At 47.6% G+C, this 18,441-nt stretch overlaps 1 protein-coding gene across 7 annotated transcripts in view; it reads left to right on the plus strand.

Annotated features, from left to right (window-relative positions):
• The window catches only part of APBA2 (amyloid beta precursor protein binding family A member 2), a 134,139-nt gene that overhangs the window by 102,078 nt on the left and 13,620 nt on the right, over nt 1-18,441 (plus strand). For 5 of the 7 annotated variants that reach the window (XM_060179278.1, XM_060179275.1, XM_060179276.1 and 2 more), the window contains 3 exons: nt 10,969-11,114; nt 12,620-12,655; nt 16,974-17,060. In XM_060179278.1, the coding sequence (XP_060035261.1) occupies nt 10,969-11,114; nt 12,620-12,655; nt 16,974-17,060 (269 nt within the window). The remainder of the gene's footprint in view (nt 1-10,968; nt 11,115-12,619; nt 12,656-16,973; nt 17,061-18,441) is intronic. The other 2 variants (XM_060179280.1, XM_060179281.1) reach the window with 1 other exon arrangement.

Consider the following 18,441-nt stretch of genomic DNA (forward strand, 5'->3'; position numbering starts at 1 on the left):
AACCCCACTGTTGCCTTTGCCAGGAATTCATGGTGCGTTTTATCACCAGGTACAACTAGTTCTTGCCCTTGCCACGATCATTTCTGCTCAGAAATTTCTGTGGATACTCTCACATGTTTATTTGCCTGTAGCAAATTTAGAACCGGCTTATCTTATTATGTAATACAACTTCTTCTTGGTATTTCTATTTGGCATGCATTAAGTTTGTCTGCTTCCAGGGAAAGTAACCACTTTTCATACAGCCTCTTGCCATCATCCACAGGAAGGTTTATTATTTCCACTGGCTCAGGCTTGTTTATCTTCTTCAGTAAACTTTTATTCAGAAAAGCCAATGCCCATGTTGTTAGTTCATTCCATGGTGTCTGACCCTTCTTACTATCTTCGTAAATCTTTTGTTTCATTATTTTCTTGAGCTTGTACTCTGTGTAACTACAAGGAGAAGCTGTTGGTTTTTTTTTTTTTTTTAAGCATATTCAATTTGCCACTACCTTAATGAGTTCTATCTCTTTCTCTCTTTTTTTTAATAGATTTTCAGTTTTCTTGGCATACAATCACACCATCTGCAAATAAGCATGATTTTCGCTGCTTCCTTTCTTATTTTCTGTTACTTTCCTCACCTCCTCATCTAATTGGATTGGGTCGAATACAAGGAATGATGTTATATAATCATGACTAATTTGAAATGACAACTTTGTGAAAGACCCCCATCCATCTAATTATTTTCTCATAAAACATCTACAAACAAATACAAAAGTAGAGAGAAAAGAAGAATGAAGGTTTAGCAGCCTCTTGGGTACCTCCTTGTGTCTATTGTTGCTTCATCTACAGCTCTGCCTCTTCCTGGATTGTTCTAGAACAAATCTCACACCTTACCTAGCCTCTTGAACTATGCCAAGTATGTATTTCTAAAAGATAGCAATGCTATTCCTGTACTGTCAACACTGGAGTTAAATAAACTATCATTTCTTCCTAGCACTACTATCTCAGTCACTGTTTCCTGGTTTATGGTGTGAATGAATGATGGTGGAGAGGGACGATCCAGGGAAGAGCCCGCCACTGAGACTGAGTTGTACATTTGCCAGTTCTCTCTCTTGTAAAAAATACTTATTTATTTTGGATAAAGACAGAGGGAAATTGAGAGGGAAGGTGGAGATAGAGGAGAGAGAGAGAGATACCTGCAGCACTGTTTCACAGTTCGAGAAGCCTCCCTACCGCCCCCCCACACACACACTGCAGATGGGGACCAGGGCTCAAACCTGGGTCCTTGTGCAGTTTAATGTATGCACTCAACCAGGTGTGCCATCACTCAGCCCCCCCCCCATACTGCCCCCCCATACTGTCTTGGTTGATGTTGCTGTGTAAAAATCTCTTGTCATTTGTCCCAGAGGGTTCCCTGGGTCCTAAAGTGTGCAGTCTATGGTAGTCTTCTGTCCTCTGAGTCCTATCCAGTGGTGGCTTTCAGATATAAATAGTTGATCAAATTGATCTTGTGTTGGAGGTGGAGAAATTTCTTGTGTTACTGTTGTGTTCTTCAGTTAGGAGGCACCTGCTAGCTGGTTGTCTCCTTTTTGATAATATTAATAGCCATGTTGAACATGATCTAGACCCATTCATTGCTAAAGACTGCAGAGGTAGTCTGTTTCTTTACTGACTAGCTGGAATTCTTCTATACAGAGCAACTTTACCAAATCCTTATTTACCCTGAGTACAGATCATATAGAGAGCCTCTTTAAATATTCTATTCCTCCTCTTTAGATGAAAGCTTACCAATTTCTCTAATAACGTGTAAAAATAATTCATAGGATTCCACATCCTATCACAAGTAACTCTTGGTTTGAAGTCTCAGTGGTGTGTTCCAATACCATCTTTATTGAAGCTTAGATTGTCCCATCTGTGGTCTCTGGGAATTCCTTTAGCACGGAAGTTTCTTAGTGAAAGTTCCCAAGTCAGTGAAAAAAAACTTTGATGCTTTCCTGGCTTCCTAATATGACCAGATAGTTTAGGATCATCTCAACCAGTTCTTGTTTCAGTGCACAGTCTGGGCACTGTGGTGGTGGTTACTATTGATTTGGTCCGGGGCCTGGGAAACAGGTATGTGGAGGTTGGGAGATGGCCCCCCAGTGAGCCCATCTCCCGCGTGCATGGGCTGAAATACTCCTTCCCCCTTGGGAGCAGACTGGGTTTACTGACTCAGTCAGCACAGCTAAGTTAATGTCTCTCAAGATTTGACTTTGAAAAGACTGAATCTTGCACTTGGAGGAAAGTGAGGTGCCACACTGTGAGTGGCTCTGCCCAGTGACCCTGTGGCATAGGACCAAAGTCCCTGCCCAACAGAGATGCCTCACTGTCTTATGAATGAAGTGGCTTCTATTCAAGCCTTAGGGATCCAAAGGAACTGACATAATACATGTAGCCTGAAGTTGCCAGGTTTGGGGATAATTTGTTACACATGTATATAGAAAGGAATTATGCTGTTTGTTTTTTAAAGATAAAATGTATCATGACTTAGGCTGATAACTTTGTCGGAACTTTAGAGCTTTCACATTTATGTTTTTTTTTTCCTCTGGCCCCAAACCTCCCTTCTAAAGGATACCAGCATAACTCCATGCTTATTTCATTCTGCTTGTCACACCACAGTCTTTGACAAATGCCAGCATCTCCAAGGGCATAGAATGTAGATACTCTTCAAGATGTGTTTGCATGAACTATTTTTGCACAGTGTATGTAACCTGGCATTAAAGGGGACACTGCTGAATGACAGTTAAAAAAATCATTCACAGGGCTGGGTGGTGGCACACCCAGTAGAGCACACAGCTTAGCATGTGCAAGGACCTGTGTTCAAGCCCCTGGTCCCCACCTGTAGGGGAGAGCTTCATGAGCAGTGGAACATGTGCTGTAGGTTTCTCTCTGTCTTCCTTTCTATTTCTGTCTCTATCAAAATCGTCATCGTCATCGTCATCGTCATCATCATCATCATCATCACTGAGAGTGATGGATTCGCTGTGCAGACAACAAGATCCAGTGATAATCCTGATGCAAAAAAAAAAAAATCAGAGTAGTCCTACTCTTTGTGATTATGTTCTAATTGCATACATGTCTCTTTTTCTTTCTTCCTCTCCTTTTTTCTTTTTTTCTCTTTCTCCACCTACTGACCCTGGGGACATGTGTCCATGGGATTCCATTTTTCTGGAAAACTTTTTTATTTTAAATAGATAGGGGGTGAAAGGGAGGGAAAGAGAAGGAGAGACACCACAGCACCGCTCCACTACTCCTGAAATGTCCCCTCTGCATGTGCTCCCATGAGGTGGCTAGAGGCTCAAACCCAACTTCTGGAACCTGGGTTGTTGAGCCTGGTCAAGTGCACTCTAGCAGTTGAGCTGTCTCCCTGCCTGCCATTTTCCCTTGTAATTTTGTTTTATAATGTGGGATTTGAAAATCAAATGTGCCAAAGGGAGTATAAACAGAGATGTCTGGCTTCTTTCTCTATTAACCATTCACTGAATCCTTTGCTCCCTTTATAGAAAACCCTGTCAAAGGAGCCAGACAGTGGCACACATGGCTAAGTACATACATTACAGTGAGCAAGGACCTGAGTTCAAGCCCCTGGTCTCCGCCTGCAGGGGGAAAGCTTCATGGGTGGGGAAGCAGGGCGACAGGTGTCTCTGTCTCTTTCCCTATCTCCCCCTCTCCTCTCAATTTCTCTGTCTCTATCCAATAATAAATATTTAGAAAACCCTGTGAACAGTGTGTGTGTGTGTGTGTGTGTGTGTGTGTGTGTACTAACCAGAACCCGGGGTACTGAATTCGATACCCTTTTCCCCATCCTGGTTTTTGATTTGGTTATATTCTGAAGCTAATGGCACAGCTCCCCAGCACTTGGGGCCGCTTAAAGAGGAGCTCCCCACTGCCCCGTGGTGCCCCTGAGTGAGCAGTGTGCAGATGTCCCTCTGCAGCCACATCTGGGTGGCCTCCATGTTTTTGCTGTTTAAAATAGTGTCGCAGTGAGTGAGCTGCATGCTTGTGCCCCGCTGCTTCCCACTCTGCCAGTTTTTATTTTAATTCACTAAGCTTTTTCTTGGAAGCAATCATCCCAGGTGCCAGCGTATGCCTAGGACCTGTCTTGGGCAGGCCCTTGCAGTTACTGACCTTGGCTTTGAACTCTGTGACTCCCTGTGATCATGTCTGCCTCCTAAGCCTGCCTGACCCCCACATACCTCTGCACTGTCCCTGGTCCTGCCTCACGCACTGGCTGTGGAGCCTCACTCTTTCCACCAGTGGCAGGAGCTCCTGCAGATGTTACCTCTTTCCCAGAATGCCTCAGGGGACTGGCTTTTCTGCTGCTCCTCTTCCCCATCATCTTGGGCAGTGGCTTCTGGGGGGGGGCACAATGATGTTGTAGAGCCAGATGTTATAGTGCGCGGGCCGCAGAGAAGAGAGAGAGAGGGTCCGCAGCGAAGAGGAAACACAAATCTTTATTCGTGCTGGCACCTCAGAGTTGGGTGTTAGAGAAGCAGGTTGGGCCACGTGGAGGTAGAGAAAATGGCCGCCTCACGCAGTAACCTTTCCTGCGTCTGAACACCAGAGTGGAGCGCCGGCAAGAGAGCGAGGTGCGGAAAACGAAGGGTTTTTATAGGAGTAGCTTTCGGGAGAATGGGAAGGGGGAGGAGTAACCATAGCACTCCAGATATCGACATATATAGACAATGTCTTGAGGGCACAACATGGCTGAACAGGCACTCCGAGAATGTCCCAACTCTCGCGGGAACTAGCAGTAGCCTGAGGGGACAACTTGGCAGATGTGACTGCATTGGCACAATTTCCCAGCACAACCCATAGCTGTGTTACAGTCTGATTCCTGGACTGGCTGGGGCAGCAGTCTTTGGGGACCTGGAGACTGTACATAAGATCTGCAGAGAAGGTTGACCACCTTCTCTCGTTAGCTAAAACCACCACCATCTGCCTCTTCTACCCTTTCTAGAATCACCTTCCCCAGGCTGGAACTTGTACTGATGGGGTGGCCTGTCTGACCTGGGGCTGCCCCTCTGGTCCTGTCCCATCAGAGCATTGACCTCTGCCTCTTCCTGAGACTCAGTCCCTTTCCTGTGTTCTGGAACCTCACTCCTTCTGCAGGCCCCTCTTGTCTCCCCTCTGCTAGGTTCTGACCATGCCTGTCTTCTTGTGCCTCTATCGGCAGCCCCCCCTCCCCAGCCTGCCTATTTTTTTGTTTATTTATTTAGATGCTGGAGAATGCCTTGTGTGGATACACTACCATGAGCTGCTTCTCTGGTCTAATATCCCTATTTTCTGTTTGTAGAGAGGAAGATACATATACACATGCTTAAGGAAAGAGATGGGAGAGGGGGAGATATACCACGCTATTGGACTACCATCTACATGGTGCGTGCTAGGAATGGTGTTCCCATGAGGTGCCAGGGATGGAACTTGGCTTGCACTCTACCCACTGAGCTATCTCTCAGACCTTCCACTTGGACTTACCCAGAATTTAGGAGTAGTTACTTCCTCATTCTGCACATCTCCCCCTGTTGAAGCCGCTGGCCAGCTGCAACTCTTGTGTCCTTGGAAATTGTTCTCCAAGGTTTGTTTTTGTTTTGTTTTGTTTTGTTTTCCCCTTTCTAAAGATGTGTTTATTTGTTAACAGGAAAGGGGAGGAGAAAGAGTGAAAAAACCAGAACATCATGCCTTCGGCACATGCGATACTGGGGATTAAATTTGGGACCTCATCCTTGGGAGTTTGACTCTTTAGCCACTGTGCTACTGCCTAGGCCTCATTGCTGGAATCTCTGTCACTATGCCCAAGCAGCAGAGAACTCCTTACCCCTTTCCTACCAGCCAGTGTGAGCAAAATTGGAGGTGGGGGGAGTGGGCCCTTTCTTTTCTTGGCCTCCTTCCACCCTCTCTGTCCATCCTCTCTTCCCCATCCATAGGGCTCATTCACCTCGTGTCAGTCCTCTTCCTCTTCCTCCCCTGCTTCTCTTCCAGACATGTTGCTTGAAGTCCCAGAATGATGCCTGTCTGTCACTGTCTCTCCAGCCCCGTCACCACCCTGGTCCATACCTTCATCACCATTGCCACCAGCTGGGGTCTTTGCTGCGGTCACTGAGCCAGGACCTTGACATTTCTCTCTTAACCATTAACACATGTGCTTCACCTGGACTCCCCCTGAGGCCACACGAAACACCTGAAGGTCTGTGTAGACCAGAGACCTCCACAGACTCCTATTCCTAAGGGATAGGTTGAGGCCCCAGAAACTCCAGGTTCAATTCCCAGCACCACTATATGCCAGAACTGAGCAGTGCTCTTCTCTCTTTCATAAAATAAAACTTCTTTGAAAAAATCATAAAGGGAGTCGGGTGGTAGTGCATCGGGTTAAGCACAGGTGGCACAAAGTGCAAGGACCAGCTTAAGGATCCTGGTCCGAGCCCCCGGCTCCCCACCTGCTGGGGAGTCGCTTCACAGGCGGTGAAGCAGGTCTGCAGGTGTCTGTCTTTCTCCCCCCTCTGTCTTCCCCTCCTCTCTCCGTTTCTCTCTGTCCTATCTAACAACAACAACATCAGTAACAATAACAATAATAACTACAACAATAAAACAACAACAAGGGCAACAAAAGGGAATAAATAAATATTAAAAATTGTTGGTATGCATGAGACCCCTTCTGTTTCATTTGGTTTAAATCCCCCCTGCTTAACACTATTCTATTTACATAACCACTTCATTCTATTTACATAACCACTGTTAACAAGTTCCACCCTCCCTCCAGGGCATTTGTGGTTCAGTGATAGGATTCTCGCCTAATCTGCCCCCTCTTTGTCACACTCTGATTTTCACCAGTCACTTTTCTCTCCACCCTCTCTATGTCACATCCTGTTTCCACCCTACTTCGTAAGTATATATAAAGACAGCATTGTGAGTTTTACTGTACTTTGAGTTTAACTCAGCTCGGCTTAGATAGCGCTGTGTCCTGCATGAATAAAGAGATACTGCCTACAGCTCAACCATAAATCTGGGGGCTGGGCAGTGGTGCACCTACTTAAGTGCACATGTTACCAGGCCCAAGGACCCAGGTTTGAACCCCCGCTCTCCACCTTCAGGGGGGTCATTTCACGAGTGGTGAAACAGGTCTTCAGGTGTCTCTCTTTCTCTCTATCTCCTCCTCCTCTCATTTTCTCTCTGTCCTATCTAATAAAATTTAGAAAGAAAGAATAAAAATTAAAAAATAAAGGAAAAATGAAAAAGATTATCCACCGGGAGCAGTGGACTGACTCATAGTGCCAGCACCAAACCCCAGTGATAATCCTGGTGGTAAAAAAAAGCAAATCATAGGAGGACCAGGCAGTAGCACAGTGAGTTAATTGCACATGGCAGTTAAGCACAGGTGGCGCAAAGCGCAAGGACTGGTGTAAGGATCCCAGTTCGAGCCCCTGGCTCCATACCTGCAGAGGCGTCACTTCACAAGCAGTGAAGCAGGTCTGCAGGTGTCTGTCTATCTCTTCCCCTCTCTGTCTTCCCTTCCTCTTTTGACTTCTCTCTGTCCTGCCCGACAACAACAGCAATGACAATAATAACAAGGGCAAAAAAAAAAAAAATGGGAAAAAATGGTTTCCAGGAGCAGTGGATTCATAGTGCAGGCACCAAACCCCACTGAACTCTGGAGGCAAAAAAAAAAAAAATCATAGACCCAAAGTGTGTTCCCCCCCTTTCTCTCTCTCTCCCTCCTTCCCCTCCCTCCCCCTCCCTCGTTCCCCCCAGTGAGCCAGCACAAGGACCCCCACACCATCTACCTACCCACCCAGCACTGTCTCTCTTATGCCTTTACCTCTCCTCCTTTGGACTATGATCCCCCATAAACACTTTCTGGGAATCTGGAGCCTCTTCTTAAGTTTCCTTCACGATGGGAGCCCAAGAACCCCATTCGATAGCGACTTCCCTAACACCCCACAGCAGTAACTGTCCTTGGTGTGGGTCTCAGGGCCTCACACCTGAGTGTAGGGGTGTGTGGGGTGCTTTCTCTGTGGCCTCAGCTTGTTCCAGATGTCACTCCCTGTCCTCCCAGGCAGCACGTGCATTCTGCAACTCTTCAAAACTCCCATATCCCTGTCCTGCCTTTCCTTCCTTCCTTGAACCTAGTTCCGTGCACATTATAACATGTGCTCTTAACCAGGTGTGCCACCACCCGGCCCCCAGAAAGTCTCCCTGTCTGCACCTGCCTTTGGGATAATGTCACCCAAGGTGGTGGGGCCAGGGCTCCAGGCTCTGGAGCCCTAGCCCTTCCCTGTCCTGAATGTCAGCAGACTCTGAGGATTCCCAATGGGTGGGAGCAATGTAGAACTTCTTCTTATGGAAGCTGTAGGGATATGTTCTCTGTACACTTAAAAAGGATTGCAGGAAAGAAAAGAGAGGAATCATTCTCTGGGGGAGACAGACTCTTTCAGCCTCTGTCTTCTGTCTTCTGTGCTTCTGTCTCCCTCTGGTGGTCTCAGTTGAAGTTTCTTCCGAAAGCCTAGCCAAATCAGAATCATTGATCCTCAAATGTGTGACCCAGCTACGTTTGTGTTATTATGAAATCCATGGTGTTTTGATTCTGTGCTTCATGATTGGCATTGAGAGCTGTGGCCGTGGAGCTGAGCTCCCGCCTGCCCCCATCCTGTCTCAACATCCAGGTTCTCAGTCCCTGGTCCCGGTGGCCTGATACGGGCAGCACCATGTGTGTAGTCTCCTGTTTGAAAGAAAAAGCCATCAATGGGGAAACACTGTACTGTTTCTGCACAAAACACTTTTTGAGGCTTTGAGTACCCAGCACCACCATAAGCCAGAGCTGAGCAGTGCTCTGGTGTCTCTGTCTCTCTCATTAAAATAATATATATATATTTTTTTCTTTTTTTAATTTTTAAACTTTATTTATTTGTTATTGGATAGAGACAGAGAGAAATTGAGAGCGAAGGGGGAGATAGAGAGGAAGAGAGACAGAGAGACACCTGTAGACCTGCTTCACCGCCTGTGAAGCGACTCCCCTGCAGGGGGGGGAGCCGGGGGCTTGAACTGGGATCCTGACTGGTCCTTGTTCTTTGTGCCACGTGCACTTAACCTGCTGCTCTATCACCTGACTCCCAATATATATATATTTTTTAAAGATAGAAAAAGAGCTGGAGAGATAGCTTCCAGGCTGCCTTGTACTTTGTCATGTATGCAGCCCTGGCACCATGTGGGCAGCACTGTTGGCACCTAGTGAAACTCCAGTGCCATGTTATCTCTTTCTGCCCCCAGCACTCTGTCTCTCTATCTGAATGGGGGAAAAGTGAAAAGCATAAAGCCAGGCAGGAAGATGAGGACGCCGGCAGAGGTGGACGTATGACAGAGATCCACAACCTAGAGCGATGGGTCTCAGCCCTCCGGCCTCAGTGCCTGTTGCAGTGGCCCCTGAACACTGCTGTCAATGCCACCTCCCTCACCCAGGCACTAGGACTTGCCCTGTGAGCTTGTCCTGAGGAGACCCCAGGGAAGACCTTGCACTCAGTGTGCTTTCATGGTGACTCTTAATGCACGTCTGACAGCATATCCCTCGGTGTGTGTGTGTGGGGGGGAGGTTCTGTGTCTGCAGACAACATAAACTTCCAGATGCTTGCTTTTCCCCTGGCTGAATTTTCTCAATATTTTGTTTGTTTGTCTATGTTATTGGCTAGAGACAGAGGGAAATTGAGGCATGGGGGGAGAGAAAGAGGGAGAGAAAGAGACACTTGGGCACTGCTTTGCCGCTCACAAAGATTCTCACCTGCAGGTGGGGACCAGGGGCTTGAATCCAGGTCTTTGCACAAGGTAATGTGTGTGGTCATCATGGTGTACTACCACCCAACCTCAAAGATTAGACTTACTATTTGCTTTTCACTCTCAATCCTAGGAAACTAAAAACATTTCTACTATTACTATTACGATTACGATTACGATTACGATTACTATTACTATTACTATTACTATTACTATTACTATTACTATTACTATTACTATTACTATTACTATTACTACCAGGGTTATCTCTGGGCCTTGGTGCCTGCATGGGGGAGAATTCAGGTTCCCAGGGCTTCTGGATCTTCAGACAAGTCCCCACTGCTGTCCCCACCCAAGGACACATCCTGACCCTAAGTGCTGATAGACAGGAGAGTTGGGGCAGGGATAAATTCCATTCCCCACCCCCTCACCTGCCATGGACCCTTCAGTGCTGCATACAATATGGACTCACATGTGACATTGGTGTGATGCATTTGTGAAGTTACATGACGTGGGGAGCCCCTCTCTGAGCCAGACCACTAGGAAGTCCTGCTCTGGCTTTCTGTCACCTCGGCCACAGGGGGAGCAGGACCGGGAAGTCATGGGTTCAGAATTAGGGCTCTCATGCTCTCTTGGCCCCCATATTCCAGACGCTTCCCTGCAACATGGAGAAAGAGATTTCATATACAAACTGGCTTGCACGGGGCCAGGCTGAGGGAGACTTAAGGTCAGCAGCCTGCCACCCTCCAGTCCTGCCCTCTCCCCAGTGTGGTTACTGGAAGAAAGGGCTCCCCCATTTTGATGCTTCCCTGAGACCTGAAGTTCTAGAAGGGCACACCCCTCTCTCTCCTTCCCTGTGGCTCGGTGGCTGCAGGTGCTTCTTCTCCTTCAGGTGAGGAGCGTGGAGCCTACAGATTCTCAGAGAGGCGTGGCCAGAATCCTTGCCCCTCCACACACATGCCAGGGACCAGGGGTATCTTGTATGGGATCCATTGGGTGGCCTGGGGGAACCTTGAAGCTCAGAAGGGGAGAAGCCTGAGAAGCGTTGGAAGGGCAAGGACAGCTTCCTCCCTGAGTTCTAGAAGGTTTCAGGGCAGGCCAGGAAGGGCTGCACGCTTGAGAAGAGGCACTTCCTGGGAGCTCTGTGTGTGGCTGTCACCTTCAAGGCCACTCACCGGGACCCCTCAGTTCCAGGGCCCTGTGAACCAGAAGACCTGATTGATGGGATCATCTTTGCTGCCAACTACCTGGGCTCCACACAGCTGCTGTCAGAGCGGAACCCCTCCAAGAACATCAGGATGATGCAGGCACAGGAGGCCGTCAGCCGGGTTAAGGTAGGGCGGCCCTGAGTACTTTGGGGAGCACTGGTGCGGGAGGAGGGTGACTGGGGACCAGAGATTACCCCAGAGCCCCAGTGTAGAAAGCACAGCTGGCCAGCAAGGCCCAAGGGAAACTTGGGTTAGGATGGGGCTGGCGGTGTAGAAACAGTAGCTCCTGAATAAGCAGTTGCCACCAGGTTACCAGAAGAAAAAATGGCTTTTTTGTACCAGGGTTATTTCTGAGGCTCTGTTTTTTTTTTTGTTTGTTTGTTAATTAAAAAAATTATTTATTTATCCCTTTTGTTGCCCTTGTTTTTTGTTGTAGTTATTGTTGTTGTTATTGATGTCGTTGTTGTTGGATAGGACAGAGAGAAATGGAGAGAGGAGGTGAAGACAGAGAGGGGGAGAGAAAGATAGACACCTGCAGACCTGCTTCATTGCCTATGAAGCGACTCCCCTGCAGGTGGGGAGCCAGGGGCTCGAACTGGGATCCTTATGCAGGTCCTTGAGCTTTGTGCCACGTGTGCTTAACCTGCTGCACTACTGCCTCACTCCCTGTTTTTTTTTCTTCCTTCCTTCCTTTCTCTTTCTTTCTTTCTTTCTCTCTCTCTCTCTTTCTTTCTTTCTTTCTTTCTTTTCCTTCCTCCCTTCCTTTCTCACTTTCTGCCTTTTATTCCTCTCTCTCTTTTGTTGTTTTGTTTTATTGTCACTAGGGTTATTGGGGCTCAGTGCTGGCACATGAATCCACTGCTCCCAGTGGTCATATTCCCCCTCCTTTCATTCCTTTCCTATTTTTTTTTCTTTCTTTGATGGGACAGAGAAATTGAGAGAGGATGGGGAAATAGAGAGGGAGAGAGAAAGAGAGACACTTGCAGACCTGTTTCACCGCTCATGAAGCACCACCCCACATGAAGATGGGGAGTGGGGTCTTGAACTCAGTTCCTTGTTCATGGTAACATGTGCACTTAACTGAGTGCACCACTGCCTGGCCCTCTGGTGTTCTTTGCCTCTGTGATTTCTCCCAGTGGGCTCTTTTCTTTTGGTGTGGGGGGGTGGGATTAGAGTAGGGAAGAAATAGAGGCTGCCTCCTGTACCCCACAAGCAAATGGGGTTTATAGGAAGGGGTATACTGTTCTTAGCTGGTTATCTCCCCCCCTTTGAAATTAAGGTATGCAGGTGCTGAATGACATCACCCCCTCTCCATCCCCCAACACACCCAGACCCTAGCCCCTCCTGTGTCCTGGAGCCTGATGGTCTTCTGTCCACAGTCCCTTCTCCCTCACCCTCAGCGATGCCCCCTTGTAGGGGTAGTGGTCAGGCGCTTCTCTCGGTAAATGATCAGAGTGTGAGCTCACCGAGGTGGGGGCTGCCCACCCGACCCTAGGGAGACTTCTGCTTGTGTCCCAGGTCTGGGGTCCTGGAGTAGGTGGAAGGTTCAGATCACAATACTCTGATGGTTTCATGGCTCCAGCCTCCTTTTTGTGCCTACCTCTCTTTCTTTTCTCTTCCATGCTGCGCAGAGGATGCAGAAGGCGGCCAAAATCAAGAAAAAAGCGGTGTGTAGGATGCTGGTGTCTGTGGGCTCTGCCTGTGTGTGTGTGTGTGTGTGTGTGTGTGTGTGTGCCCATGCTGGTGTGCGGGTGGGGGGGTGTATTTGAGGGGAGTAGATCCCACTAGAAACACAAATGTTACCCGCAGCTTTTTTCCTCTCCTCTTGGTAGGAATATACTAGACTTCTTTTCCTTTTTTATTAGTAATTTAATATTAATTTACAAAATTATGAGATAACAGAAATGTAATCCCACACCTTTCCCACCACCAGAATCCTGTGTCCTCATTGCCTCTGTTGGAAACTGCAGTAGTTCTCCCAAGATATGGGTTGACTATTCTTTCTATAACTATCTATATTTATATACAAATACATAATTTTCCTTTTCTTTCTCCGGGTCTTGATGGAATTGGAGTTCAGAGCCCTCTGGTCATCTTCTCCTAACATTTCTCCCCCTCTGGGAGTATGGACCAAAATTCTTTATGGGGTGTAGAAGGTGAGAGGTCTGGCTTCTGTAATTGCTTTTCTGCTGGACCTGGATGTTGGAAGATCGATCCATACCACCAGTATGTCTCTGTCTTTCCCTAGTGGGCTAGGCCTCTGGAGAGATGAGGTTATGGGTTACATTGATGAGGTCATCTGCCCAGGGAACTCAGGATGGAATCATAATAGCATTTGCAAATTTGTGGCTGAAAGACAGTAAAGATATAAAGCAAGGCAAAATGCTTAATAAACAGGAGCCAAAAAGTAGGAATAGAGCAAATGAGAATAGGGCTCTTAGGGTAGAAAAAAGCTAAGAAATCTATTTTAGGTATGCTCCTAGGGGCCCAGGAATAAACTTCTTTTTCTTTTCTCTGACTTTTTCAGGTAGAGAGACAAAGACAGAGAAACAGACACCACAGTGTGTAGTCTTTCTCCAGTGTGGTGAGGGTCAGGTTTGAACCTAGGTCACATGGCACAGCAGACGTGCTATCCAGGTGAACTATCTTGCTGGCTCAGAAACAACTAGATATTTGAATGAATCCATAGGCACCTTTTTTTTTTTTTGTCCTTTACTGCCCACTTGCAGAAGAATGTGCCTGTGCTCCCATGAATCTCTCTTGTCTAGAGTCTGCATGTAATAGCTCAGAGAATGCTGGGATGTCACTGTTTTTCTGTTGACATTTTGAAACTTACCCTGAAATCAGCTTATGTGTTGTGTTCAGTGGCTCGGCCTCCCGTACAGAATTAATTAAGTTGTTCTGATCTTTAAAGACTCATTAAGTTTAATTTACTAAATCAGGATGATGGGAGGCTCAGTTTGCCTGGGGAATGCTATATCCACTGAGAAACGTTTCTGGGGCATGGGCAAAGAGTTTAAAAAGCAGGGTCAGCCTTCACCCCTTTGTTCCTAAACCTGGTCATTTAGTAGATGCTGGGACGTATTATTATTTTTTAAGTTTTTATTTATAAAATGGGAACACTGACAAATTCCACACAATTCCCATCATCAGAACTCCATATCCCATTCCCTCCCCTTGGGACTTATTTTTATTTTATTACCACCATAGGGCTCAGTGCACGATGAACCCACCACTCTCAGCAGCCTTATTTTTTTATTATCTTTATTTATTTATTGGATATAAACAGAAAATTAGAGTGAAGGGGGTGATAGGGAGGAAGAGACAGAGACTCTGCTTCACCACTTGCAGAGCTTTCCCCTTGCAAGTCGGGACTGGGGCCTTGAGCCTGGGTCCTTGTGCATTGTAACATGCACTCAACCAAGTGCACCACCATAATGCCCCCTTTTTCCTTTATTTCCCCTTTCTTTTGTTGATAGGACAAAGAAAATGAGAGGGAAGGGGGAGATAGAGGAATCTGCTTCAATTCTCATGAAGCTTCCTCCCTGTAGGTGGGGCCTGGGGCTTGAACCTAGGTCTTTGTGCACTGTAACATGTGCACTCTATCAGGTGCACCACTGCCTGACCTGTGGTCCTGGGGATTTTTTAAGTCTCCTTAGTGGGAAAGCTGTAGCCTTCTTTTTTGGCCTAGAACAATCATTTCTGGTGATGTGGCCAAGGAGAGCTCTGTGGGTGCCCTGAGGCTTCTTTTCCTGCAGCATTTGCTCTTGATCCACGAAGCTTCTATTCCTTCTTTGACCACTGCCAAGGCGGGAACTGGGGCCTTTTGCTCGGCCCATGCTAGTTTTCCAAGGGGGCAGCTGTAGGCATTGCAGAGCTGATCTGGCTTGGGAAATCTGCAGTTCCTCCATCTTCCAGCAGGGGGCAGAGTGGGGATTGCCCTTTTTCCAGGTTCTGGATACAGGTTTCCACTTCCTCTATTTACCTCCAGCCTGAGCCCAGCCTTTTCCTATCAGGTCTGCCACGGAGCTCAGGTTCCCTCCAGAACAGTCACTCAAGCCAATCTCCACCTGCAACTTTTCTCTATCACTTCTGGCTCAAACTTCTAACTTAACGAGAGGGTTTTGAGCAGCAATTCCAGGCTTATTTACTCCTTACTTCTTTATTCTCTATTTTTTATCTTTATTATTTTATTTTATTTTATTTACTCTTTATTTGAAGGCTTATTTACTCTTTATTTTTAGAGCTGCAAGAGCTGGAGAGAGGAAAGGAGATATATGAAAGCACCCCCACCACCCCCACTCCCCCTGGACCTAACTCTTTTACTTACTCTGTGCAGTCCATGGTGCTCCCACACAGTGCCAGGGATCAAACCCAGGACCCCATGCTTGGAAGTTATGGATTCTACCACTGAGCTATTTTCCAGGCCCCCTAGAATACAGCCTTTATTTGGTATTTATTTATTTACTTATTTTTGTCTCACTAAGGCTTCACACTGTATGATTTTACCACTCCCTGAAGACTGTTATTGGTCATTAAAATTATATATATATATATATATATATATATTTAAAATCAAGACTTGAGGAAAGATAGGGAGGGAGAGGGAGTGTGTGTGTGTGTGTGTGTGTGTGTGTGTGAGAGAGAGAGAGAGAGAGAGAGAGAGAGAGGTATCAGAGCACCCCAGGACCTTCCCACAAGGTTCTCCCATGTGGTGGCTGGGGGCTTGAACCTGGGTCCTCTCTCATGGTAAAGTGTGCTTTCTACTGGGTGAGCCATCTTCTGGCCCCTGGATATTCCTTTAAGTGCATATGTGTACAGAATAGACACCTATTTCTAAGAAGCAGTACTGAGGGTAGTTCCTCGAAATCCCACAAGCTGTTTTCCACTACATCATTTCGGATTCTCTTTGCAGTCAGTTAAAGGCACTGCCACTAGGCGGTGGGCCCAAAGCCCAAAAGACCTTTTTCCTAGAAAACCAAGAAGAAACACCAATTTATCATTAGAATACAAGGCCGTGCCACAGCTTGGAATTCTTGATAAATTGTCAGCAGGGGAGTCTTTTCATTCCAGATTTTCTAGAGAGGAACTAAATTACAGTTTCTGCTCTTTTAAGAAGAAGATAGACCACCACAGGCTCATGTGTGTGCCCTCAAAGAATTATTTACCCCAGTCAGCAAACCAATGGGACATGAATTTCACTACCCCTGTGCAGAAATAATTAGGATACCCGTGGATGGACTGAGAAGCCAGGCAAAGGCTCTCCTGGTTTGAGGCAGATCCCAGTTTCCAGAACATTCCAGCCACAATAACTAAGGGCTGTGCTCCAGGGTGTGACACCACAGGACACTTGCATGATGGCCTCTTCCAACTTCCGTGTCCTTGTGACTCAGTCCAGTGGGAGGAATTGTTTTGCTCCCCTTTAAGTTTTTAAGAAGATGAGAATGAAGCCAGGAGGTGGGGGGAATCATGTGACCATCCCTGTTTCAATTGGAAGATGATGCCGGCATCTTCGTCTGATGACTTCTTCCCCTTTTCCCGGGGGCTGCCTGGGACCCCAATTCCAGGCAGCAGTCTGAGTCCCCGGTCCGGGTGTATGCTCAGAGTTGAGCAGGCCTGGGCAGGCAGGTACCCTGTTGAGGGAGTGGGGGCTTCAGTTGGGTGCCTTGGCCGGAGACCCTCAGACAGCCAGCACCCACCTCCCTTTTCTGTGTTCAGCCCTTCCGGAAGCCGGAAGCCCCCTCCCTCTCTCTGCCCCACGCGCAAACAGCCGGGCGTTGGGGTGCAGGCGTGTAGATGCCAGCTTTCCAGTGGCTGCTCCGTACTGCGGGAGCCTTTTCCTCTAGGGGCGCCCGGGATCATTAGTGAAATTGTCAAGCCTTTGTTCAAGTTAGTTTCCTTTTTTTTTTTTTCCTTCTCTCTCCCCCCCCCTCCTGCTTCGTCTTCTTTTGCGATTTCTTTTGCGCATCCACTGTCCTTTCTTAGAATTCTGAGGGTGACTCCCAGACGCTGACTGAAGTGGACCTTTTCATCTCCACCCAGAGGATCAAAGTGTTAAATGCGGACACACAGGTGAGTGATCAGCTTTGGGGGTGAGTGGGGAGCATGACAGCCGGCTCCTCACTCCACACAGCAGTGTGTCAGGGCTGCAAAACCATTGCTACGGAACTTCCCCTCTGCTGCAGGCTGGAAGGGGTGTCCCCCAGGGCCAGGATGCTGGGTTTCCAGGGGGCTGTCATCGTGAGACTAGACTGAGTTTTAGGGGATGTCAAGCTGAGATGGGGGTGAAGCGATTCAAGTCAATAGGGGTGTCATTGGTGCTGCCCCAGCTAGAATTAGAGACAAAATCAAGGAGACTGTGTGTGTGTGTGTGTGTGTGTGTGTGTGTGTGAGAGAGAGAGAGAGAGAGAGAGAGAGAGAGATAGAGAGAGAGAGAATGAGAGAGAAAGAGAGAGAGAATGTCTCCTTCAGCCCAAATTCTAGTAAGGCCTTGCCTCCACGTAACAAGTCTGGGATGCCCATCTAGAAGGTGACAGTGACATACCCTGGTGGACTGTTGCCCTCCCAGTGTGGCCTTCCAATGGGATGGGGCTTTAAGTTCTCTTCCCCATAAGCCATGTGCTGCTGCCAGCATGTGGCTGGTCACGGTTCTCGTCCTTTCTATGCTGAAAGCACAGCATGTGCGGCTGTTGGCAGTGGAGGCAGGAAAAGGGATCCCGGATGAGAGAGCGACCTGGTGTGTCCTGGGAGGAGCCTGAGCTGAGGCTGAGGCTCTGTAGATTGGTGGTGGGGGTGGGGGGTAGGCTTTAGTTCGATGGAGGGGATGGGGGACTGTCAAGGGACTGGCAGTTCTGGCTGTTCAAGATTCCATGAGTGAGAAGGAGGGGGGACCCCACTCATAGGGGCTGGACACTGATTCTTTGTCATTAGCACGTGAGCTCTATAGTGACAAGGGGCAGGTGGCTGCCTGGACCCAGCACCCCTCTTCCAGAGAGTGTGGGCATCCCATGTTGAGCTTTCCTGCATTTGGTTGGAGGTTTCAAACAGTGATTTTTCTAATTTCATGCTTTCTTCTTGGATAATCTTGAGTTTTGCTTTAGGGAGAGCTTATTTCCTTCTCTGTCACCTTCTCTCATTACTGTGGATCCGTGGATATTTTTGCTTGAGTTATAATCTATGGCGCATGTGTGTGCACACATGTGTTCAAACTACTCCAGATCTGGCCAGTGACTTCTAGACTGGGTCCTGGGTCCCTCTGATGCTTTCCTTTCAGCGTTCAATCACATCCTTGCTTTCGGAGGCAGGAAATAGCCCACTTCTTCCTTCCCCTTCCTTCTTCTCCTCTCCATACACACCCCAGATCTAGAACCAGTTGTGGTTCCTTGTAGTGGGGTGACATGCAGGAACAGACTGGGCTCCCAGCTGGGCTCCTGGGTCTTGGGCTACAGCTGAG

The sequence above is a fragment of the Erinaceus europaeus genome, chromosome 20 (genome assembly GCF_950295315.1).
Source record: "Erinaceus europaeus chromosome 20, mEriEur2.1, whole genome shotgun sequence".
Taxonomy (NCBI): Eukaryota; Metazoa; Chordata; class Mammalia; order Eulipotyphla; family Erinaceidae; genus Erinaceus; species Erinaceus europaeus.